Source organism: Bos indicus x Bos taurus, chromosome 9, assembly GCF_003369695.1.
Source record: "Bos indicus x Bos taurus breed Angus x Brahman F1 hybrid chromosome 9, Bos_hybrid_MaternalHap_v2.0, whole genome shotgun sequence".
Lineage (NCBI taxonomy): Eukaryota > Metazoa > Chordata > Mammalia > Artiodactyla > Bovidae > Bos > Bos indicus x Bos taurus.
This window is the reverse complement of record NC_040084.1, coordinates 65600269-65625549: the sequence shown is the minus strand read 5'-3', so window position 1 is coordinate 65625549 and position 25281 is coordinate 65600269. Positions and strand designations below refer to the sequence as shown.

At 41.9% G+C, this 25281-nt stretch overlaps 2 protein-coding genes across 4 annotated transcripts in view; both read left to right on the top strand.

Moving 5' to 3' along the window:
• Positions 1-1094: 1094 nt before the first annotated feature.
• On the top strand, positions 1095-5582 carry RIPPLY2 (ripply transcriptional repressor 2). Its single transcript, XM_027551478.1, has 3 exons — positions 1095-1655; positions 1983-2047; positions 5305-5582. The coding sequence occupies exons 1-3, from the start codon at positions 1290-1292 to the stop codon at positions 5450-5452; spliced, it is 579 nt and encodes a 192-aa protein (XP_027407279.1). The 5' UTR covers positions 1095-1289; the 3' UTR covers positions 5453-5582.
• A 2646-nt stretch (positions 5583-8228) lies between these two features.
• LOC113898403 (cytochrome b5 reductase 4) overlaps positions 8229-25281 on the top strand; it is a 115197-nt gene continuing 98144 nt past the window's right edge. For 2 of the 3 annotated variants that reach the window (XM_027551475.1, XM_027551477.1), the window contains exons 1-2: positions 8229-8448; positions 17251-17404. In XM_027551475.1, the coding sequence (XP_027407276.1) occupies positions 8374-8448; positions 17251-17404 (229 nt within the window). In that variant the 5' untranslated portion in view covers positions 8229-8373. The remainder of the gene's footprint in view (positions 8449-17250; positions 17405-25281) is intronic. The other variant, XM_027551474.1, reaches the window with a different exon arrangement.

Genomic DNA, 25281 nt, shown 5'->3' with positions numbered 1-25281 from the left:
ACTGTAGCAACTATTCTGTAAGTTTTATTTTATTTAGCCTAACAGTAAATCTAGGGCACTGAAACATGCATTAGATACCTATCCTTACTGATTTCATTATCTGAAGCAAACCCTATTTCACCTTTCTGACAGGTAGGTCATTATAGATTCTTGGGTATTAATTGGATGGATTTCTTTCCTACACAGTAATTGAATGAATAGCAGAAACATTACAGTTTACATTTGGGGTTTTTCTCTACAACTTTCAAGAGGAAGTTCAGCTATTTTGAACAAAAATTATGACAAGTTTCATGGACCTCTATGATAAGTAAGAAGTAACTTAAATAAGAGACACAGGCACAGAGGGGTTGATTAACTGGTTCTACATTATAACTTTTAAGACTTCATTATTATTCTACACACAACCATCAACCACAAAAGAATTTGCTAATTATCATTGAGTGGCACAATTCCAAGAGTGACAGAATTGTATAGATGACACTCAAGACTTATTTTGGAGGACACTGATAAGATGTTGGAAGAGCTCTAGGCCCAAATCCTATGACTCCACTCTCTGGTCCTCTAGGTCGGAACATGCCTTTTATAATTCAGTTCTTGCAACTCTTTCATCTTCAAATAATAATAGGCAGATGTAGGAACCTAGGACTTCCTAGGTTCAAACAAACAAGGGACTTGCCTGGTAATCCAATGGCTGCAACGCCAGGCTCCGGATACAAGCGGACCCGGTTCCATCCCTGGTCTGGAGACTAGATCCCACACGCTGAAACTACCACCTGGTGCAGCCAAACAAATCGTTTTAAAATATATTTTTAAAAAAGAAACAAGGAACTAAAAAAAAAAACAAAAAACCAACCAATATTCCTTTCCTAAGGAGTCCAGAGCCAGTGGCATTTGCCGAAGGCCAAAAGCCATGGGACGATGGAGCAATGACCTGCCTCTTGGCCTTTTTTGCAGAAATACACAAAACGTGTAGAATCGCTTAGGTTTAATCCCTCCTAGCCTCATCACTTGGAAATTGGATGCTCTGAGGAATGTTGTATCCCACCCCACCCCCGCAGCCAAGGGTGAAAGAGTGATTAACAGTCGCTTGGCAAAACAGCTTCCCAGGCCATTTGGGAGTTGCACGCGTTCGTCCCCGGGGTTCGGGCCGCTGCGCCTTCACGCGCAGCCTTTTTGTTTACTCCGCCAGCAGGGGAGACAGGGAGCGAGCGTGTAAAGATGCTCCGGGACCCGGGGGCTATATAAAGCTTTGGGTTCGGGCCAGGTGGGTGCCAGGGGCCAGCCTGTCCATGGAGATCGCGAAACGTACGGAGAATGGAAGCGGCCAGTGCGTGCACCTCTGTCGCCCGCCGCCAGCTCCAGATCTTCCGATGCAGCACAGGGGCGCGGACTCCGGGTACAACGCCTTGGCCCCGCCTCGCGCTTACCCCGCTCCATCCCTCCCGCCTGCCCCTTCCCGGCTCCTCCCCTCGGATCTTCCAGCCCCACACCCACCCTGCCCTGGCTCAGCTGCGGTCAGGTCTCCTGGGTCTAGGTTCGCATCTTCTCTGCGCGTCTTGTGCTCCCCACCTCGCAGATCCGCAGTCTTCTGGAGACCGTGGATTGACGACGGAGGAGAGAAGGAGCAGGAGGCGCCGCACAACGCCGTGGAGGCGGTGAGTGAACCGCGCGTGGCGGGCCGCGCCTCCCAGGGGCTCCGTTGATCGACCCGCGCAGGGTACGCGGGACCCCAGGGAGACGCGCGCCTGGCCTGCCCCTGGCGTATTACCGCACCAGCAGGTGGCCCTACCGGTGGCCTTGTCTGTGCTGTGCGGTGAGTGCGTCCGCCGCTCCCGGGACGCGAGGATCGAGCCGGGAGGGAGGCTTCTGAGCCCCCGGGGTCACATTCCCTGCCGACAGGAGGAACGCTTGGTCGCCCGGGTTTGCAGTTTTTTAGAAAGGGGTGAGTGATAACTGCGATCCGTTTCCTTACACCCCCTCAGATGCCAGATGGCCCCGGAATAACGGACGCCTCAGGAAAGCTTTCCCAATACAGACACCCAGTCAGGTGAGTGACGGGCCTCATCGAAGGGCTCCAGCAGCTCCAGGGAAGGGTCTCGCACAGCCCTGCTCAGCAGCTGATCCCGAAGTTTTTCTCTCTTGGAAAAATCTACCTTCAAGATTTATCTTCCTAGTCTCAGAGGTCCTTTGCTCAGGGAGTTGAAAAATGTAGTTCACGCTCTCATCCTAAAGAACGGTTAATCAGTGCCCACTCAGTAAGCGCTTTACAATATCTATTATGAAGAGGGAACGCGGTAGCATTAGTAAAAGTAGAGTGATGACGTCTTGTGCCTGCGAAACAATTTCTTTTTAATGCCAAAAGGTTTGAGTGAAACTGGCTTCACACCAGGCTGAATGGAAATATTCTTTTTTGCAAATCAGAATCAAGAATGGTGTTCGCAATTGCGGTTTACAGCAAACCGAACAAATCAACAAATGGAACTTGAGACGGAAGAGAAAATGGAAACGTAATGAAAATCCCAAAGATTACAGGACCGTAAAAGCGATCGAAAGTTATTTGACCTAACAATTAAGAGCTAGTTTGCTGTTCCTAGCCACAGGAAGTCAGTCTTCCTGCAAGATGATTAGTAGCTTTTAATCAGGTGAAAGCTTAAGTCTTCATTGCCTGCTTTAGAGAGCTGTTAAATGAAGAGCTGTATAAAGTTTGTAGAATGTGCATGTGTTTATAATAGCACGTAGTAGTCAATAAGTGTTAGTCTCTCAGTTGTGTCCTACTGTTTGCAATCCCATAGACTGTAGCCTGCCAGACTCCTCTGTCTATGGAATTCTCTAGGCAAGAATACTGGAGTGGGTAGCCATTCTCTTTTCCAGGGGATCTTCCTGACCCAGGAATCCAACCGGGTGTCCTGCATTGCAGGTAGATTCTTTACCATGTGAGCCACCGGGGGAAGACCATAGTAGTCAATTAGTGTTGATTAATTTCCTACCCTTTGCTATCACTAGTGAAGAACATGGGAAGAGATAATCATAGCCCTTTGGAAGTGTTATAATGGTTTACTTTGGTCAATTTTATGACTAACTCTACCAGGAGGGGGGAGGTGGGAAAGTGTCAGGGAACTGTGTATCGTAGATGTGATTACCTGGCTGAGTCTTGAGGTTAACCCAGTGGAGAACTTGTGGGGTGGGGCAGAAGACATTGAGAGGAAAAAGAATAGCACAGTTCCTTCTGGGAGCATCAAGGAACTGGCATTTGAGTGTGTGGAGCTGTGGTTACTCCAGCAGGGAAGCCAGAGCAGATCTTGTACACCTTGGTACAAGACTTTTGTCCTGCTCCTGTGTATGGCATTGGGAACTTATGGACTTTATTCTGTAGGTGGTATTGGGGGTTACTCAAGGATTTTAATTAAAATAATGTGATCAGATTTATGCTTCAGAAAAATCAGTAAGGAAATTGTATACAGCCTTAGTTAGAACATCAAAAGTGAAACTGGAAGTTATTGCAATTAAGGCATTGATGGAACTGGGTGAATTTGGGGAATTCTTAGTTGACAGAGTAGATTAGGCTTAGGCTTATGATGTATTGGATATGGTAGGTAAATAGAAGTAAAAAGACAGAATGGTTCCCAGGTTGGTGGCTGATGACCAGGTGAATGTTATACTAATGAAATGGAAATTAAGGCTTAAAAGATAACTTGGGAACAAGATAGCATGTCAGAGTTCCCATTTGTCATATTTCATGTGCTTATGGGGCCTCCAAATAGATCTGTCCAGTAAAGAGCTGCATATACAGGTCAGTGGTCCAGAGTCCAGTTCTTAAGTGAAAATACAGACTTAGGAGGCTTTGGTAAATAAACAGGGGAATCATGGCAGTGAGTCAGGTCATCTGGAGGAGTGAAAAAGGAAAGATGATCATTCTTGATAAGATGCTGGGGGAAGGCCAGCATCTAACCTGTCTACAGAGAAAGAGAGGTACACAAACCTGACTGGGAAGAATTAAACAGAACAGGGAAGAAGTCAGCAAAGTGTAAAGTCCCTGTAAGAAAAATGGCCAGTGAGAGATTCTGGGGAGACAGAGTGTGAAAATAATTAAACAACATTCTTTGGGTTTGACAGTTTTACACATTAGAAAATCAATTGCATTTTTTAGGAGCAATTTCTTTTCTGAACTAATGTAGCCATTTCTTTGTATTTCTCTTTAAGTTCTATCTTGTATATTATTGTGTGTTTCTGATTCTTTTTACTCAATTATAAACTTCTTGAAGATAGGGATCATGATTTATCTGTCTTTGAATTATGAGTTATGATTGGCATAAGAGATTACTAAAATATTTATAGGATGACTGATATTGCTTATTTAGGCACCCAATTTATAAACTTAACTGTTTGGCTAGAAACATTTATCAACTACATTGCCTATATTTTTGCTTTTTAAAATGAAGCATACTGAATATAATGAAATTTTCTCTTTGTTAGAATCAATCTGATTTGGACACATGAGGCTATTTATTGTACACTAAAATACCAGGCACTCTAGTTGGTGGTGCAACCTTATCCTTTTATTTCCCCTGAATGAAAAATAATAGAAGATCAGATGGTAAGATTAATATTTGTTGTAAATTTGAAATTTTAAGGTAATCACATTTACATGCAAATTATTTGCACAAAATCAGTATTATTTTCAATATCTCAACATACTGTTCCCAAATTTAGTTGGGTGGGGAAAAGGGAGAGAGATGGGATCAAGGTTGGGGTCAGAGATAGCCTTTTGAAAAAGTTGCTTTTTATATGTTTCTAAACTTGATTTGGTTCCATCTACATCTACAAACTAAGTCTGAGTGTCAAACAAGATGCTAGGTAATTTCTGCCTTTGTGTAAGGTGCATAATATTTTGTCATCTTTATAAAGTTTTTATCATCCCAATATTTAATGTCATGGTAGGATTCATTTTTTCCCCAGAGGAATTTGGAAATTGGAAGATAAACTTTCTTCTGTATTTTGTAAGAATAAGTATATCCATAATGCCTGAAGTAAGCTATCTAAATATTGATCTTAAGCTCATGGAGGGTTTAATGTGAATGTGATCCAACTTATAACTTGGATAAAGATTTAAAACAGTGAATCAATTATTGATACTTTATCAAATAGACTCCATGAAGGCTGTAACACCAGCATTTTAAACTCTATTTAAATGCATAAATCAGTTGATAAATATATGGAGCTCTTGAAATTTGAGCATTTCATGAGAACAAAGATTCTGAATGTGGAAAAAAAAATAAAGCATATTATGTTGTCTGCTTCTTTCAGACTATTTTGGCCAAAATCAAAGTGTTATGATTACTTATATCAAGAAGCAGAAGCTCTTCTGAAAAATTTTCCAATTCAAGCCACAATTTCATTTTATGAAGATTCTGATAGTGAAGACGAAACTGAGGAGCTGATCTGTGAAAATTAACCTGATTAGTTTTGATGACATTCAAAGTTTGTAGGTACAAATTAGATTAGTGTACAAATGTATCATAATCCTTTTAAAATTAATTTATTTGTATATAAGTTATTAATAAAATGAAATATTTAGTAATTACTATGGTAGTTGGGCCTTTTTTATCCCTACACTATAATACAATGTTGGAATTTAAAAATAGGTTCTGTTTACAAGTGTTTTGATTGTATTGTAAACATTTGGAGCTTACAAAAGATAATTTAGATTGCTTCCTCAAATTACAAATTTATCTTTGTTTATAATTTTGAAAACATTTATGTATGATTTTTCAAAGAATAACAATATTTAATTTTCAAGACTGAGTTTTGTAATATCTGGTATTTCCTACTGATCCCCATTAGATGTTGTAGTTACAGATGTGTATTATCTTATTAGGTAATGAGGAAAATCACCTTATGTTATCAATCACATGTTACTATTATGTATTAGCCAGCAGATGGTGAAAAAGATTGTAAACATTGTCTATAATTAAGATTGGGAATCAATGTTAGGAATATTAAATTTTAGCAATTTTAATGAATGGTGAGTCAAGTTATTCTCACTTTAATACTCTTCTGCTGCCCTTAAATTCAGTAGTAAAATAGCATGGGTGTTTAGTACTTATGGCACCACACTGAGGGATCCCCAGAGTTAAAACAAAACATCTTACTTAAGTGGAGTCTAAAAAGGGGGAGACAAAATGCCAGAATTTGATAATCATTTTTTCATTTCAGTACACAAGGGAGCTAAGAAATGTGGCAGATAGGAAACATTCTCCAATAATATCACCTTCCATTGCTCTGGTTCCCAGGTCCTATATTCTCATGTAAAAAATTTTCTCCTGGGAAGTGAAATAAGAAATTCTTAGTGATTAGCTTAAAAAATTTTTATAGAAGAATACATCCTTTTTTTTAATGAAAGAGAAAACAGAAGCACTTTGCATGGTAGATAGAGGTAACATAGTAATTATGATCATGAAATTCTTTTAGCTCAAATACAGTCTTTTCAATTACAAGTAGCTGAAATACAAGTGTTTCCATTGCTTAGCTAAGAAATGCCCCCTTACAATCATTGATTTACAGGCACTTTAAGAACAAGGCAATTGAAATAGAACAAGTTCAAACCATGTTTCAGAGTCAGGAAAAATTAGTTATGGAAAGAGGATAGAGAGAGTTACTTAGAACTATATTTCTTCTCTTGAAAACTTTCCTTTCACTGGATTCTACTCTCAGGATGTATGTGTTCCTCAATAGATATGCAAAACCCCACCAGATCACCAACATGGACCTTGAGCATTAGATACTGGTGTTTGCCTGCACAGTATTTGTGCTGCTGTTATTAATGTGTTGGAATAGTATTAAGAGCCACAGTCACATTTATTGAGTGCCTACCATTAGCCAGACATCTCACTTAATCCTTACTAAGTAAAACCTAAACCCATTGTGTAAGTGGAAAATGAGGCATTGAGATATTAAAGTAACCTGCATAAGGTTGCTCATTTATTAACCCCAGGGGTGGCATCCAAACTAAACCTCAGTTCAGTTCAGTTCAGTTCAGTCCCTCAGTCGTGTCAGACTCTTTGCGACCCCATGAATCGCAGCACGCCAGGCCTCCCTGTCCATCACCAGCTCCTGGAGTTTACTCAGACTCATGTCCATCGAGTCAGTGATGCCATCCAGCCATCTCATCCTCTGTCGTCACCTTCTCCTCCTGCCCCCAATCCCTCCCAGCATCAGAGTCTTTTCCAATGAGTCAACTCTTTGCATGAGGTGGCCAAAGTACTGGAGTTTCAGCTTTAGCATCAGTCCTTCCAAAGAACACCCAGGACTGATCTCCTTTAGAATGGACTGGTTGGATCTCCTTGCAGTCCAACGGACTCTCAAGAGTCTTCTCCAACAACACAGTTCAAAAGCATCAATTCTTCGGCGCTCAGCTTTCTTCACAGTCCAACTCTCACATCCATACATGACCACTGGAAAAACCATAGCCTTGACTAGTTGGACCTTTGTTGGCAAAGTAATGTCTCTGCTTTTTAATATGCTGTCTAGGTTGGTCATAACTTTCCTTCCAAGGAGTAAGCGTCTTTTAATTTCATGGCTGCCATGAAACTAAACCTATCTGACTCTTAAACTTGGCTAACTATGCAACACAACATTCGGGGGTAAGCTGCATTAGTCTACATTTCGCTCTATCTTTCAAGAAAGAGAGGAAGTTAGATGAGGAAGACCTTGTCAGTGGGTGAATGGAGCAGAGCAAGACTTTACTAACCTCTTCAACTCGTTCACTAGTCATTAGCGAGAGTTCCTAAAGGTTAAGTGTTCTCTGCACCTCACAGGAGTGCCTGTTTGCATTTGACATCTCAGCTCTTAAAAGTTCTCTTTTCTGTACAGATTGGTGCCTTCCTTAAAAGAGAGTTTCTGGCAAATCAAAATGCCTTAATAGTGTTATTTTATTCCATATTTCAAGCAGCGTGATGGTAGTGCTTTAACAATGGACAGACAGTTGTGTTCTGGGTTCACAGGCATCTCTAGAAATTTATTCTCAGATTCGGTCAGCACCAAGGCTTAGCAACAGTTTCACTCTTTAATCTTTCCACAGAATAGCTGTCACCTCCTTGCAGTGCTGAAATTCAGGGTGCAGGACGAATGAGGCATGCGTAGTTTGCACTGGTTCCAACCCTGCCCGCTCTCCATTCGCCCTGTTGGCTCCGCCTCACGCAGCCTCGACGTGCTGCGTCATGGCGCGCCTCACCCTGGACGACCCCGGAAGTGGGTCGGGGGCTTGGCCTCTGCCCGGCCTCGGAGCCGGAGCGGGAGGTGTTACTCCACAGGCGTTGAGCTGAGCTGTCGAGTCGGGCGGCGGACCCCGGGTAAGGCCCGGGCCAGGGGTCCAGGATGCTGAACGTCCCTTCCCAGTCTTTCCCGGGCCCCAGCTCGCAGCAGCGCGTCGCCTCCGGGGGGCGTAGCAAGGTAAGCGCGCTGCAGTCCTCTCTTCCTGCCGGGATCTCAGGCTCCGGCACAGTCCGTTCTCTCCTTACGTACCCTCTCCCACCTCCTGTCCCCATCTCTGGCTTTCATCCCCTCCTACCCTTGCTGGCGATCTCTTTCAGATCCCATGCGTTCTCCAGTCCTGGAACTCTCTTAACCTCCATCTCTTACCAGCTGGTCCTTTTTCTTTCCCATCCCTTTATCCCGTTCTGTCAATTCCCTTCTTCCAACTCTTTTTCCCACTAATCAGATTCAGATATAAGGTAATGACAGGCTCCGTGCTTCCCATATTGTTAGGTACTCTGTATCGGCTTCCTTCCTTCAACATAACCTGATCTCCGTTCTTTTGTTCATTTTCCGAAGAAGTTGTGAGCGATCTGGGTTCCCTAGAAGAGGGGAAAGGCTGGGCAATAGTAGCAGTGACCAGTGTTTATCCCGCCAAGAGTGGGGACTCCAGGAGCTAGGGAAGATTGGAGAAGAGAGAACAAATTTCTATATACAAACCTACTGTTAGGTTTAGGGATACTTCTCCAAGTCACACTGCCTTTCTCTCTTCCTCTGGTACTTGATTGTTTTATCACTGTCTTTTCTACTGATATCTCTTGCTAATTTTGAAGCTAATATAATACTCTTTTAAGTTTTTGTTGAACATAATTACTGTTACTAACAGGTGGGATGCAAATGTTTTATATTTGCAGAATTTAATGAAATTGTCTCCCATGTTTATTGCAATATGAATGTTGCTTGCTCCTGTTGTTTGTTAGTTCCTCATTTTATAACCACATCTTCATGTTTTGTTTTCAAGACTTCCACCTGATCAGGCCATTCCTTTCTTTATTTCTGGACTCTTGAGTCTTTAGCATTAACGTCATTTGGGAACTTCATCAACTTTGTTTTCTCCGCATGGACCTGGAGCTTGACCCTAGGAATTCTCTCCATGGACCTGGAGCTTGACCCTAGGTCAGAATTATGGGTTCAGAGATCTGTAGCTTTCATTAGCCTTTCAGAAGTCTCAAACCCCAACTATAATAATATAGCTGAAATTGATTAAGTGCTTACTGACAGCCTGAGTGCTTTACATGTATTACCTTGTGTAATCTTTCCAGTGATCCTGTGAAGTGGGTGCTTTTGTTATCGCCATTTCACAGCAAAGGAAACTGAGGTTAAGAAATACTGCCTTGAAAGAGGCTTATATGGTATGACTCTGATGGTGACTTTTCTTTTATTGTTCCGTATATCGGCCAACCATCCAATCACTTGTCCTCTCCTTGGGGTTTGACCTGTTTCTCTCCTTAAATGCTTGGCTAAATAGTAGAAACTTTGCAAAGAAAGAACCTCTGAATTAGAATATCAGAGTTGCTCCCCTTCTCCTTTAAAACTACCAGCCACGTTCTCAGTATCATTTAAAGGAAATGATACTGACCCAAACACTCACAGGTGAGTGTTTGGGTCCAGAAAGTGAATAAAATAAGTTTATTGTGCAATTCAGACTCACACTGATTTTTGTGTTTTTTTTTTTTTCCCCCGCTTTGTGAACTTGTTGCTGAACTGAACTTGGGTTCACTTGCCTGACATGCAGCAAAGCCAATCCACTGACACTGGGTTGTGGTGGAGGAAAGTACAGCTTTTATTTGCAGGGCATCAAGCAGGCAGAGGAGAAGAGGGTGACAGAGGATGAGGTGGTTGGATGGCATCACTGATGGAATGGACGTGAACTTGGGCAAACTCTGGGAGATGGTGAGCGACAGGGAGGCCTGGCATGCTGCAGTCCATGGGGTCTCGAAGAGTTGGACACAACTTGGTGACTGAACAACAACAAGCAGGGAGAACAGGCAGTTAATGACCAAAAGACCCAAACTCCCTGATGGCTTTCAGGCAAAGATTTTTAAATTCCGCATTTGAGATGAGAGTCTCAGGGTGCATGGTTAGCTTGTGGATCTCTTCTGTTTGGTTGCTGGTGAGGTAACATAGTGATATTTTAGAAATCTCAATCCTCTGTCTTGTTCCAGCCAGTCTAGGATCTGTATGTTTGTGGTTAGCAGTTTCTATCCCTTGAGGTTCTGGTTTCTTTAAAACAACTCAAGGACATTAGGTTGTTAACTATATCCATTCAGGAGGGACTAGGAGTCCTGTGGCTATGTTATTTTCTTGCTTGACCAATGTTCCTTGGTTTCTGCATTTTCTCACATCTGTAGTTATTAGCTGTTTGAGACTGCTCTTTGGAATTTGGGAAGGCCTCGGAGGCTAAAGCTTTTTCTAGAAACAAGAAGTAGGGACATGAACCCGGGAGGGTCCCTCAGGGCCTTGCTCAATTTCAAAACAGGCTAATCTGGAACATGTGAGAACCTGTGTCAGGATTGTATGAAATGGGTTGTAGATAAGAAGACAGAACTTAGTTGGGGAGGTTTGTGTATCATAATTGTTAGAAGCATGGACTTTTGAGAGAGAAAGACTCATTCTGTTTCCATCCCTACCTTTTAGCCTCTTTGAGTCCCTTTCCTCAGCTGTAAATGGGACTAATATGAATAATACCCATTTTATAGGATTGTTCATAGGATTAAATGAGCTAATGTTTTTCTCAGCACAGTCCTGGGTTATGGTAAGCACTTACTAGATGTTACTAGCTTGTAGGCTTTTACGCAAGCCTCATTGATTGTTGAGGGATTGCTGTGCGGAAAAACCCATAGCACAGTGCCTGGTGCAGAGAATGCACTCAGTATGGTAGCTAATGTTATTTATAATAACCAACTAATAAGTATTTATTGAGAACCTACCATATGCTGGAGATATGGTCTCTTTTGGGGAGGGAGAAATTTCCACTTTTATCCATCCCTCTTGAGTCCTTGTGGCTAGACTGATAAAGTTGACACAAGACAGATTAGCAGTAGAAAAGATTTAAATTTTATTCATGCTTTTAAGCTTTTAGATAATAAATTTGATGCTGAAAGCTCAGCTTCCATGTATACTGGTGCTGAATCAAATCTTGGAGACAGATTTTTGGGTGAAGTAGCAAAGGATAGCTTTATTGCTTTGCCAGGCAAAGGGAGACATGTCAGGCTCCTGTCCTCAAAACCACGTGTCCTAACTTGGGCAAGATAGTGACAAGTTTTGTGGTAAAAAAGGGTGTGATCAGCTTGTGGACAGTTCTTCCGATGGGTTGGTGGTGAGGTAAATAGGAGTCACTGGAAAAGATCCTGCTGCTGACAGAGATTGAGGGCAGGAGGAGAAGGTGGCAACCGAGGATGAGGTGGTTGGATGGCATCATCAACTCAATGGACATGCATTTGAGCAAACTCCTAGAGATGGTGAAGGACAAGGAAGCCTGGTGTGCTGTTGTCCACGGGGTCGCAAAGAGTCAGACACACAGCTAAGCGACTGAACAACCACAAATAGGAGTCAACATTGACAACCTTCAGGTCCAACTGCTCTGGGGGTCTATATGCTTGTGGACAGCATACCATAACTTCCCCCACCTAGAAGGGGTTTCACTTCCTGCAAAACAGCTCAAAGATACTGTTGGGCTTCCTAGGTGGCTCAGTGGGTAAAGAATCCTCCTGAAATGCAGGAGACACAGGAGATGCAGGTTTGATCGCTGGGTCAGGTAGATCTCCTGGAGGCGGAAATGGCACCCCACTCCAGTATTCTTGCCTGGGAAATCCCATGAACAGAGGAGCCTGGCAGACTACAGTCCATAGGGTCGCAAAGAGTCAACATGACTGAAGCAACTGAGCATGCAGACTTGATGGGGAAACAGGACCTTGCCCCAAGACTGCTCTTGACTGTTTCTCCCTGGTCTCACCACCCCTCCCTTCCCTAATTAGCAACTGCTTGGATCTGCCCATTGGAACTCAGGGAAGGTCACAGAGGCTTAGTGAAGGCTGTTTCCGATAATCAGAAAAGTGAGGGACACAGAAAAGCTAAGGATCCCAACAGGGCCCTGCATAATACCAAATTTGAGAGGAATTGATGGCACAAAGAAACTTGGGTCTGGGTACTTAATTAGTAAGGAATTTAAGCAAAGTTTGGGCTTGGGTAGTAGATTAGTAAAGAAGTAACACGGCTTGCTTATAGTCTTCTGGGCCCCGAATTTCCTATCTCTGAGAGAAGGATGTCTTTCTACCTTCCAGTACAGGAAGGGCACCTTCCACAGGGGAGATTTGTTTCCTGCTTTCAAGGAGACTAAGAGGGTGGTCCAAGTATTCATCTTGTATGGCCTGCACTGGGCCCCAACAGCTCTGTTTTCAAAGAGTTTAATCCAGTGGACTTCACAGTTATAAATGCCTAAGGACTATAATAGTCTGTTATGACCATGAAGAAGTTGGTGCCAGAGAAAGCTTCTGGAGGAAGTAATGTCTGTGGCTGGGAGGGGCGAATCATCTTCCATTTGCCTAAAATATAGAACTCTAGTATTCATGCCTGGAGAATCCCCATGGACAGAGGAGCCTGGTGGGCTACAGTCCATGGGGTCACAAAGAGTCAGACACGACTGAACGACTAGAACAACTAAGCACAGCATAGCAAAGTATAGAATGGCTTCCCAGATGGCTTAGTGGTAAAGAATTCGCCTTCCAATGCAAAAGATGCAGGAGACACTGGTTGGATCCCTGGGTCAGGAAAATTCCCCGATTGAGGTAATGGCAACCCGCTCCAGTATTCTTGCCTGAGAAATGCTATGGACAGAGAACCTTGGCGGGTTACAGTCCATGGGGTTGCAAAGAGTGGGATGAGACTGACTGAACATGCACTCTTGCAAAGCATAGAATGGGAAGGGACAAAAGTTCAGACATGGAGCTAGTGAAGTCAACTCTGACCAGATTACAAAGGGCCTGGTCAACCTCTGTAGGGAATTTAGAAACATTATAAGAAATATGAGGAGCCACTGAAGGAGGCAGGGCCCTGGATTAGATCTGCATTTCCAAAAGATAACTTTTAACTACCCTAAAGGTGTGGAATGGTGAAAGAGAAGTGATTTTGGTTTGGGATAGGAAAAATCATATGTGTTCTCACACTTCATTTATGAAGACCAAGAGACCTAGAGAGTTGTAGTTAGTGATGGTAAGGATGGATGATGAGGATTAATAAGAAGGAATGTGAAGTTGCCAAGACACCACAGACCTATTAACCTGGCTGTTTTGGGGACAATTGAATGTCTAAAATAGATATGATTTAGGGAATTGAGATATTTAAATGTTTTAGTCCCTTTGGGCTTCTCTAACAGAATACCATAGGTGCCTCATAGACAACAGAAACTTATTTCTCACACTTCTAATTGATCTCAGGTCAGCTCGACCTGCAGCAGCTTGAAGCGGGGCTTCGGTTCCTGGCCAGAGTTTAAGTTGTGGCAGTGAAAACACTGAATCCTAGCCAATAGACTAGCGGTCAGTGACAAGGCCCTGGACCTTCAGTTTTGCAGAAAAAATTCCCACAAAGACAGGAAGTGGTGAGACAAGTAAAGTATTTATTGGGAGGAAAAAGAGTACAGTACACATGGATAGACACACAGGCAGACTAAGAGAGAGTTGCTGAATCGTACTTCCCTGGGGGCTCAGATGATAAAGCGTCTGCCTGCAATATGGGAGACCCAGGTTTGATCCCTGGGTTGGAAAGATCTCCTGGAGAAGGAAATGGCAACCCACTCCAGTATTCCTGCCTGGAGAATCCCAGGGATGGAGGAGCCTGGTAGGCTACAGTCCATGGGGTTGCAAAGAGTCGGACATGACTGAGCAACTTCACTTCACTACACGTGTCCTCATGGCAGTTTGAATTACTTACATGGAGCATATTTTCTGGGTTTTTTTTGGCCAGTCATTTTGATTTCCCTGGTTCAGAGACTGTATTTGATATATCTCAGAATCCTCCCATGTGTGGGGGACATCTTTTAGCCAAGATGGACAATGAGCCTATGGGTAAAGAGCATCAGTTGGCATCAGTCCCCTTTTGACTTCCAAAGAGCCTTTCTGCACAGATGTAGTCAGGGAGATCTTTCTCAGTTGTCCAGATTTTCTAGTCTTGGAGTTTTGGTCCACCAGGAATGAATCTCCAATGACTTTACCCTGGGGGGGCCCACCTACCTCTTGCCTTATCGTGACTGGGAATTCCAAGATCAGTGCAAAACTGGCCAGTTTTGTGTCTGGTGAGAGCCTGATTCCTGTTTTGTAGCCATCTTTTCTGGAGAAGGCAATGGCAGCCCACTCCAGTACTCTTGTCTGGCAAATCCCATGGACAGAGGAGCCTGGTAGGCTGCAGTCCATGGGGTCACTAGGAGTTGGACACCACTGAGTGACTTCACTTTCACTTTTCACTTTCATGCATTGGAGAAGGAAATGGCAACCCACTCCAGTGTTCTTGTCTGGAGAATCCCAGGGACGAGGGAGCCTGGTGGGCTGCCATCTCTGGGGTCGCAGAGAGTCAGACACGACTCAAGTGACTTAGCAGCAGCAGCCATCTTTTCAGTGTCCTTACTTGGTGGAAGAGGTGAGGGAGCTCTCTATATGGCCTCTTTTATAAGGGCCTTAATCCCAACAACCTCATCACCCACCAAAGGTGCCACTTCCTAGTACCAGCATATCAAGGATCAGCATTTCAACCTAATTTGGTAGGGGGATACAAACATTCAGTCTATAGCAATAAGCTTCCTCGAATAATGTGACTGCTTTTACGTTAAACAGTTATCTGGTACTATGTTACATACTAGTTATACAGGTTAGATGTATGGAAAAATTTCCACTAGGGTGTCTTAACTGGTTAAAATACTAATGACATAATAATACCCCTTATCAAAAAGCCTTGAAAATGTATTAAAACAAAACCCTGCAAAATCCCAAACATCTTGTTATTAGACCCTCTGAACAGGTGCAGGCAAAGTTTTGTGGACAAGGCAAGATAATAAATATTTTAGGCTTTGAGGATGTCATAAGGACTCAATCTCTTCACCATCACCAGCACCACCACATGTAGAAATTATTCTTGGCTCAAGGGCTACACAGAAACAGAAACAGGAACAGGCCAGTTTGCCAACCCCTTCCCTAGAGTGTGGCAGTTTTATTATCTTCTATTACTTGATAACCTTTGTTTCTCAGTGGATGGATTCTTAGAAAACATCTTTCTATCTCACGTGAGTTCTAATAGCCTGTGTATGTTGAAAGTCCAGAAAGTCAGTGTTAGCCAATTGTTTCTATTTTCTTTTTTTTTAAATGGCATTTGTGACATCACCATATTGGTTTTTTATTTTTATTTTTTTAATTTAATTTAATTTAATTTTATTTTATTTTATTTTTAAACTTTATATAATTGTATTAGTTTTGCCAAATATCAAAATGAATCCGCCACAGGTATATATGTGTTCCCCATCCTAGACCCTCCTCCCTCCTCCCTCCCCATACCATCCCTCTGGGTCGTCCCAGTGCACTAGCCCCAAGCATCCAGTATCATGCATCGAACCTGGACTGGCATCTCGTTTCTTACATGATATTTTACGTGTTTCAATGTCATTCTCCCAAATCTTCCCACCCTCTCCCTCTCCCACAGAGTCCATAAGACTGTTCTATACATCAGTGTCTCTTTTGCTGTCTCGTACACCGGGTTATTGTTACCATCTTTCTAAATTCCATATATATGTGTTAGTATACTGTATTGATGTTTTTCCTTCTGGCTTACTTCACTCTGTATAATAGGCTCCAGTTTCATCCACCTCATTAGAACTGATTCAAATGTATTCTTTTTAATGGCTGAGTAATACTCCATTGTGTATATGTACCACAGCTTTCTTATCCATTCATCTGCTGATGGACATCTAGGTTGCTTCCATGTCCTGGCTATTATAAACAGTGCTGCGATGAACACTGGGGTACACGTGTCTCTTTCCCTTCTGGTTTCCTCAGTGTGTATGCCCAGCAGTGGGATTGCTGGATCATAAGGCAGTTCTATTTCCAGTTTTTTAAGGAATCTCCACACTGTTCTCCATAGTGGCTGTACTAGTTTGCATTCCCACCAACAGTGTAAGAGGGTTCCCTTTTCTCCACACCCTCTCCAGCATTTATTATTTGTAGATTTTTGAATCGCAGCCATTCTGACTGGTGTGAAATGGTACCTCATAGTGGTTTTGATTGAGGGAGAGATGGCAGAAATGGGAGAAAATAATAGCAAATGAAGCAACTGACAAACAACTAATCTCAAAAATATACAAGCAACTCCTACAGCTCAACTCCAGAAAAATAAATGACCCAATCAAAAAATGGGCCAAAGAACTAAATAGACATTTCTCCAAAGAAGACATACAGATGGCTAACAAACACATGAAAAGATGCTCAACATCACTCATTATCAGAGAAATGCAAATCAAAACCACTATGAGGTACCATTTCACACCAGTCAGAATGGCTGTTTCTATTTTCTTCTATCAAATCTCATTTGATTTTTTAAGGCAAAAAATTGTTGGTCCAGGTTGGTAAGCAGCTATAACATATTAGTGATAGAGCCAGGACCAAAACTTTTCTTCTGACTCTGGGGTCAGTACTACCCTTGGACTGTGATTTCATTAGATTGACATTTGTGTCCAGAATTTCTAAACCCCATCTCATGGCCCAGGCGTTAATGTTCCATTTGTAATTCTAATACACCCTCCTAAAGATGGAAGAAGATTTTTAGAATTTTTAGATTTGTTTTCTTATTCTTTTGAGTGGGAATCTGAGTAATGAAGTGTCCTGAAGACAAGCAGCAGGAGGGGGAAGGAAATTCAGCTGATTTGAAGAAGCCACGTTGAATTCTTCCCTTTTCCTTTTTGAGGTCCCTCTGAAACAGGGCAGAAGTCTCATGGATTGGATTCGACTGACCAAAAGTGGAAAGGACCTAACGGGATTAAAAGGCAGATTAATTGAAGTAACTGAAGAAGAACTTAAAAAACACAACAAAAAAGATGACTGTTGGATATGCATAAGAGGTAGGTGGAATTTACTGTGTACTGCAGAATGTTTTGGCGGGCTTTCCCCTTGTAATGCCGTATACTTCTTGGCCCTGTTACTTGGTAATATGATTCACAGTTAGTAACAAAACGTTAGTTACAGTTAGTAACTGTAAACACAATTTTCAGTTAGTAACAAACATTTGCAGTTAGTAAAAAACGTGCCTTATGCTGGACAATAAATAAATTCTTTAATTCTGAATTTGAACAGTATTTCTCTCTAAATCAGTGTTCATACAGTATTCCTGTACTGTATTCCCTTTGAAAGAAAACAAGCGTTTGACAGATAATATAATACAAAGTAATAAAATTATTCAGCAGCATCTAGTTTAAATGCATTAATGTTCCACCTTTGTGTCTTACAACAGAATTCCATAGGAAAAAAGTGTCTCTGAAACTCTAAAGTAAATCAGAAAGCCCACATTAAAGCAGGATCTTTTGTTCTCATTTGCAGCAATTTTTATTACTTAATCCATGTTTGTTAGCAATATTAGTTACCTGATTTTCCTAGCCCACAACAAATTAGAAGCAACAAATTGGAAATACTGAGTTGGCCAAAAAGTTCATTCAGATTTTTCCATAAGATATTATAGAAAAACCTGAATGAAATTTTTGACCAACTCAATAGATAGATTGGGGAGAGTGAGCAGAGAAATAGAACAGTAGCTGATGAAAGTAGATTTCGTGGTGTCTGCCAACCTGGCATGGTGAGGGAAGCAAAAACAATGAAGGGCTTACAGCTCTACGCTGGGTCTCGACAGAGTCCTTGAGTCATCCAGCAAGAGTTCAGTATATTTGCTTTCCTCAGTTTAAAGAAGAAAGGAAATGAATCACTTATTGCTGTTATCACTGTTGTAATTTTATCACAGTATAATTTTGATTTGGGGTGTGTGTGTGTGTGTGTGTTAGTCACTCAGTCATGTCTGACTCTTTGTGACCCCATGGTCTGTAGCCTACCAGGCTCCTCTGTCCTTGGAATTCTCCAGGCAATACTGGAATGGGTTGCCATTCTCTTCTCCAGGGTGTTTTCCCAACCCAGGGATTGAACCTGGGTCTCCTGAATTGTGGGCAGATTCTTTACCATCTGAGCCACCAGGGAGGCCATTGTTGTTAGTTATCCTGGTAACACTGTCACCCATATGAGGGCAGAGACCATGTCAGTTACCTGCCCTGTCTTCAGTGCTTGGTACATTGAGGTCATCCCTTTGTTTGTTGAACTAGTGCAACACTTACCATTTTCAAGAAATTTGGTTACTTGAATAGGTGTGTGGTTGTTCCAGTCAATCAGGGATAGGATAAATGGAAAGACACCAGTAGCCCTGTTAGTTTGCTAAGTAGGCACAGACAAAATATAACAAACTGAGTGACTTGAAGCACAGAAATTTATTATCTCCCAGATCTGAAGGCTAAACTTTGAGATCAGGCTGTCTTTGGGCTTGAAGAAGAATCTGTTCCATGCTTCTCACCTTTCTTCTGGTGGTTTGCTGGCAGTCTTTGGAGTTGCTTGGCTTGTTGGAAAATCACCCTGATCTCTGACTTCATCTTTATATGACTTTCCTCCTGTATGCTTGTCGGTGTCCAGATATGCTGATTTTATAAGGACACCCAGTCATATTGGAGAGGAGCCTGCCGGATTCTATTATGACCTCACCTGATTACATCTGCATTGACCCCGTATCCACATAAGGTCATGTTCTGAAGTACTGCAAGACTTTAACATCTGAGTATGAGGGATACACAAGTCAACTCATTACAGATGGAAGTAGTGTGTAGAATGTTTTCCAGCAGCAGAGGGTATGGAATCTTCCAGCAGGGGCTGGGATAGCTTGTCCCAAGACAGATGCTCTTTGGGAAGTTTCTCAGGGAAATAAACTGTTTCTAATACCCTTCCTGCCTTCTGTCTGTGCTGCAGACCCATTTACCAGGTGCAGGTCACTGGCAGCAGGTGCTGTCCCCATTCTTCCTGAGTGTCTTCTGCTGGCCTCTGTGAAGTGGAGGTCAGTTTTCCCATGAGCATCTCTCAGCTGGTCCAGGCTACAGGCATGTCTGACCTGTTTCTGCAGTGAGTGAAGTTGCTGAGTCGTGTCCGACTCTTTGTGACCCCATGGACTGTAACCCCCCCAGGCTCCTCCGTCCATGGGATTCTCCAGGCAAGAATACTGGAGTGGATTGCCATTTCCTACTTCTTCAGCAGTAGGAAGCCACTTTTCCAGAAAAGTCTCTCATGTGAACCCTTCACATCCTAATGCTGTTAAATAAATGAGTCGTTGTTATAGTACAGCAATACTTTATTATTCATTTGATATATTGATGGAGACCAGGGACTGTTTTGGTATGTTTGAAACATAATACATGTTGTTTCCAGCTGCATATCTCCCACAGTGAATTGAATGGCTGGCACTCTTCCAGTGAGGTCATTGATTTAAGGTTAAATTCTTTTAGAGTTTCTATTGAAGAGTATATTCTACCCTATTTATAAGACTTCTCCCCTGATTGCCAAGTAAGATGTGTTTGTTTTTTTTTTTCCTATTGACAGAGTTTGGTTTTTAATTTTAATAAAGAAGCAGTTGATTGAGACACTGCCCTGGGATCTTCCACTCTAGCAGGAGAAAGTAAATGACTGTTGGACAAGACCCAGAGAAGTGCCCTATGAGGGCTATAAGGAAAGTGAGATCAGATTTCAGGGAGGGAGACATGGGTTAGGAAAATCAGAGATGCTTTTGTGATAGAGATAAGCCTTGAAACGGTGTTGAGGATTTCAATGGGAAGTGAGGCAGAAGCACACCCAAGTGGAGGGAAATGCATAACTAAGGGTGTAGACACAGAAAAGCTGGAGGTGTGTTCTGGAGCTTAGCCTACGAGTTAAGAGAATTGTAAGAAAGGAGACTATAAAGGCATGTTAGGGAAGATTGCGGAGGACCTTGAAAACCAGGCTGAGAAATGTATTCTTAATTTTGATAGCAGTGTGAACTATTGGAGATGTTTGAATGTGGGAACAGTATGATCAGAGATGGCCTTGGAAAGATCAGTCTGGTGGGTGTAGTGGATTGACATGAGACTAGGAAAGTTTTTAGCTTGTGCAAAAGTTCGGGAGGTAATAGATAACCCAGGATGTTGTCAAAGGCAACAAAGTAGGATGAACATGAGACAGATTACTGGTAATTTCTGACACAGTCGTCTAGGAAAGTAGAAGAAAGCACAGGACTAAATGTAATTCTTTTTCTTCTTAATTGTTCTAATTTAAAATATTAATGATACCTTCTTAAATGTATGCCAGATCTAGCTTTGTAGGTCAGAGATAGTGTTCGGACACAAGTTTTAATCTAAAGCTGTACCACAGATCATGGTATAAATTTTTTTTCTCCTTTTTAAAGTATTCTTCATTTTCTAACAATTACACCATTTTTATGTCAGTTCAAATTTCAGCTTGATCAGCCCAAGAGAGACATAAAATGTCTCTATAGAAAATATTTACTTTAGTATGTAATATTTAATATCGGCAGTAGTATAGTGTTAGTTACTCAGTCATGTCTGACTCTTTGCAACCCCGTGGACTATAGCCCACCAGGCTCTTTTGTCCATGGAATTCTCCAGGCAAGAATACTGGAATGAATAGCCATTCCCTTCTCTAGGATATTGGATTACACTCTCAGTCCTATCTGACTCTTATGGACACCATGGACTGTAGCACACCAGGCTTCTCTGTCCATGGGATTTCCCAGGTGAGATTACTGGAGGAGGTTGCCATTTCCTCTTCCAGGGGATCTTCCTGACCAAGGGATCAAACCCACATCTCTTGTGTCTTCTGCATTGCAGGCAGATTCTTTATCCATTGAACCATCAGAGAAGATTTCTACCCCTTTTATCTAGTAACTAACAAAATTATTGGGATTGGCTCTGATCGACACAGTTTTGATCATGTTCTCATTGCTAGAATAGTGGTTCTATTTAGGGGAAAATGGTGTAACTTACTCACTTAAACCGAGGTTACAAGTTCATCCTGTAGCCTAGAGAGGGGCCAGACTGAAGTGTCAGGGAGGATATGACTCCTTGAACAAAAAGTGATGCAGTTGCTGGAAGTAGAGTAGATCTCAGGGATATTAAATCTTATGCCACTACAGAAAGTAGAGTACCTTGCCAAAGTCATAGCTGATGAGAATGGAGCCACTATTTTAACCTAGGCAACTTGATTCTAAGCTGTTATGCTTAAACCACATTGCACTGCTTTCTGTTTTATCATATTCAACTCTAGATTCTGAGAAGGCCATGGCACCCCACTCCAGTGCTCTTGCCTGGAAACTCCCATGGACGGAGGAGCCTGGTGGGCTGCAGTCCGTGGGGTCGTGAAGAGTCGGACACGACTGAGTGACTTCACTTTCACTTTTCACTTTCATGCATTGGAGAAGGAAATGGCAACCCACTCCAGTGTTCTTGCCTGGAGAATCCCAGGGACGGGGAAGCCTGGTAGGCTGCCGTCTAGGGGGTCACACAGAGTTGGACACGACTGAAGTGACTTAGCAGCAGCAGCAGCAGCAACTCTAGATTGGATCCTGGCTTAGCCTTTGTGCTGTAACCCACTTGTGAGTGCCATTTGTGAACTAATTCATTATGAGATTACAGTGAAGTGCCTACTGCTTGCAGCTCTCCTCTTGTGCTAAATAACATTACTAATTAAAAGTCATACAGGTTTTTCCATAAGATATTACTGCAAAACCTGAATGAGGATTGAGACTATTTTTATTTTTAGAAATTTAGTGAAGTATAGCTTTTACTTTTTTGTGTGACTTTGTGTATAGTTGTCACTCGGGCTCTAAGTTTTACCTTTCTCTTTCTGTGCATTGGTTCACTCGTGGAAGCGATATTTCTTGGGATCTACTATATGTCATGCACTGTACCAGGTCCTGGGTAGTGACCTGGGTATTTAGAACAGAGGTGGCCCCTGCTGTTGTGGCATTTATAATCTAGTGCAGAACACAAAGCGTTAACCAAGACTGAGGAGTATTGTGAAAGAGAGGTCTGCTGTGTCAAGAGTGAAGATTGTGGAGGACTGAGCAGAGATGAAAGATAAGTGGGTGTTAACTAAAGAGGAAAGGGAACAATATTATAGGTTCCGGAAAAAGCATGTGCAAGGTCTGGATGGTGTGACTGTGTAAGGAAAAAAAAAGGTGTATATGTATACATATAACTGATTCACTTTGCTGTACAGTAGAAACTAACACACTATTGTAAAGCAACTGTACTCCAATAAAAATTAATTAAAATAATTTTTTTTAAAAAGCTCAAATGCAACATATAGGTATTCATTGTGAATATGAGGAACTTCAAATTAGTGATACCTGTATTCTTTCTTCTCTCCCTTTTGTTAAAAAGTCAAAAATTTTCTTTCTAAGGCTCACTCACTCTTTTCTAAGTCTTGACCCTTTATGTGCTCCTATCAATTCTCTTCAGCCTCCTCTGTGATCTCAGGCAGTTGTTTAACCATTATGTAAACACAGTTCGTTCTCCCAACAGTTTCTTCCTTTCAATCTTCTCCTCTTAGCCTGGTCCTCTTGGAATTTGCTTCTTCCCCTGGGCTTTCTGCCTCAGCATTTGATATAGGACCTCTGTTGGAACATGTCAGGTTGGTGCAAATGTAATTATGGTTTCGCACCATGAATTTTGGGCTTCCCTGGTGGCTCAGATGGTAAAGAATCTGCCTGCAGTGTGGGAGACCTGGGTTCGATCCCTGGGTTGTTAAGATCCCCTGAAGAAAGGAATATCTACCCACTCCAGTATTCTGGCCTGGAGAATTCCATGGACAGAGGAGCCTGGCAGGCTACAGTCCATGCAGTTGCAGAGTCAGACACTACTGAGTGAGTTTTACTTCACCATGAATTTTAAGTCATTATAACTAGGCTCAACCACTTTTTTATTAATAAGAATAGGAACCATTACAGTCAACACATTTATGCCAACAATAAATAAGTTTGTTTATCCTATAGCATAAAAATTTGTGCTTCAGGACTCTGCGGACTTTTAGAAAGCATTTTCTGCATCCTGCTGGTTGTGGAAGCGTCTTCCCTGCAAAAAGTCATGACATTTGAAGAAATGGTAGTCCGTTGGCAAGAGGTCAGGTGAATATGGGGGATGAGGCAAAACTTCATAGCCCAATTTGCTCAACTTTTAAAGCATCGGTGGTGTGACGTGCAGTTGGGCATTGTCATTGAGATGAATTGGGCCCTTTCTGTTGACCAGTGCCGGCTGCAGGCTTTGCAGTTTTCAGTGCATCTCATCGATTTGCTGAGCATACTTCTCAGATATAATGATTTTGCCAGGATTCAGAAAGCTGTAGTGTATCAACCCAGCAGCAGACCACCGAACAGTGACTATGACCTTTTCTTGGCTCAAGTTTGGCTTTGGAAAGTGCTTTGAAGTTTCTCAGTCCATCTACTGAGCCAGTCGTTACCTTTTTGTTGCACATCACAATCTGATTGATAAAGTATTGTTGCATTGAATAAGAGAAGATGGCACTTCCAAATGATAATTTTCTTGATTTGTGGTCAGCTCATGAAGTACCCACTTATCAATCTTTTTTCCCTTCCAGTTTGCTTCAAATGCCAAACAACCATAGAATGGTCATTAGCAGTTCCTGGGCCAAATGTGTTGTTGATGTTGCAAGTTGTCTTCACTGCTTTATGACCCATTTTGAACTCCAATAAGAAAATCACTCAAATTTGTTTTTTGTCTTAACATAATTTCTATAGTCTAAAGTAAATATAAAATAAACAGCAAGGAATGTCATTAGCAAAAAAACATAAAAGCAAGAAATGTGCATTAAAATTATATGTAACATAACTGTATTTATTTAGAACATATTCCAATATCAAATGGCAAATTTCAACAATGCAAAAACTTCAATTACTTTTGCACCCACTTAATATATTATCTTTTGGGACACTTCATCTATTACTGTCTTTTAATTTAAATTGAGTTTCAGGGTATTAATTTACTGTTTCTCTCCCTACCCCTAGCATCTAGTACAGGGCATGGCTCATGGGTAGTGCTCAGTAAGTATCCTTTGAATCATGTGTAGAACTTTTAAACAACCTTCGGTAGGGATATTTTAATGATTTCACAAAATAGTAACCAGTTGAGAGACTTGTAATTTTGCTATTTCCAGATGATTGGCTCTTGGAGTTAGGAAATATATCAGTTCCTTAATCAAAATATTTGTTATTTCTAGACAGTTTTCTAATATATTCTATGGTCAGTTATTCATTTTGGGGTCTCATAGAATGTAAACTGCAGCCTGATGGAGCTCATATGTTATCTTTCCTTGTACAGCTTCATGTTGTCTTCTGCAGGCTTTGCACTCGGCAGGGGTTAAATAAATATTGGAGGTTTCTTCAGGGCCATTTTTGGTCATTAATATTTTCAGTTAAACCTTTTATTTTGAAAAAGTTTCAAACTTACAAAAAAAAAACAACAAACAGTTGTAAAGGTGATGCAGTGATCTCTAGAAATCCTTCACCTGTCCTGAGTCAACCATTATTGACATGTTGTTGTTGTTATTGTGTTTGACTTTTTGTGACCCCATGGACTGCACCATGCCCAGCTTCCCTATCCCTCACTATCTCTCAGAGTTTTCCCAAGTTCATGTCCATTGATCAGTGGTGCCATGCAACCATCTCATCCTCTACTGCCCTCTTCTCCTTTTGCTTTCAATTTTTCCCAGTACCAGAGTCTTTCCAGTGAGTCAGCTCTTTGCATCAGGTGAGCAAAGTATTGGAGCTTCAGATTCAGCAAAACCCCTTCCAGTGAGTATTCAGGGTTGATTTCCTTTAGAATTGACTGGTTTGATCTCCTTACAGTCCAGG

Bases quoted from the DNA above. Each gene is read 5' to 3' on its own strand.
- RIPPLY2 (XM_027551478.1), top strand. From the start codon at position 1,290: ATGGAGATCGCGAAACGTACGGAGAATGGAAGCGGCCAGTGCGTGCAC. The intron at 1,656-1,982 runs GTGAGTGAACCG...ACACCCCCTCAG, and splicing joins CGCACAACGCCGTGGAGGCG to ATGCCAGATGGCCCCGGAAT. The intron at 2,048-5,304 runs GTGAGTGACGGG...TGCTTCTTTCAG, and splicing joins CAATACAGACACCCAGTCAG to ACTATTTTGGCCAAAATCAA.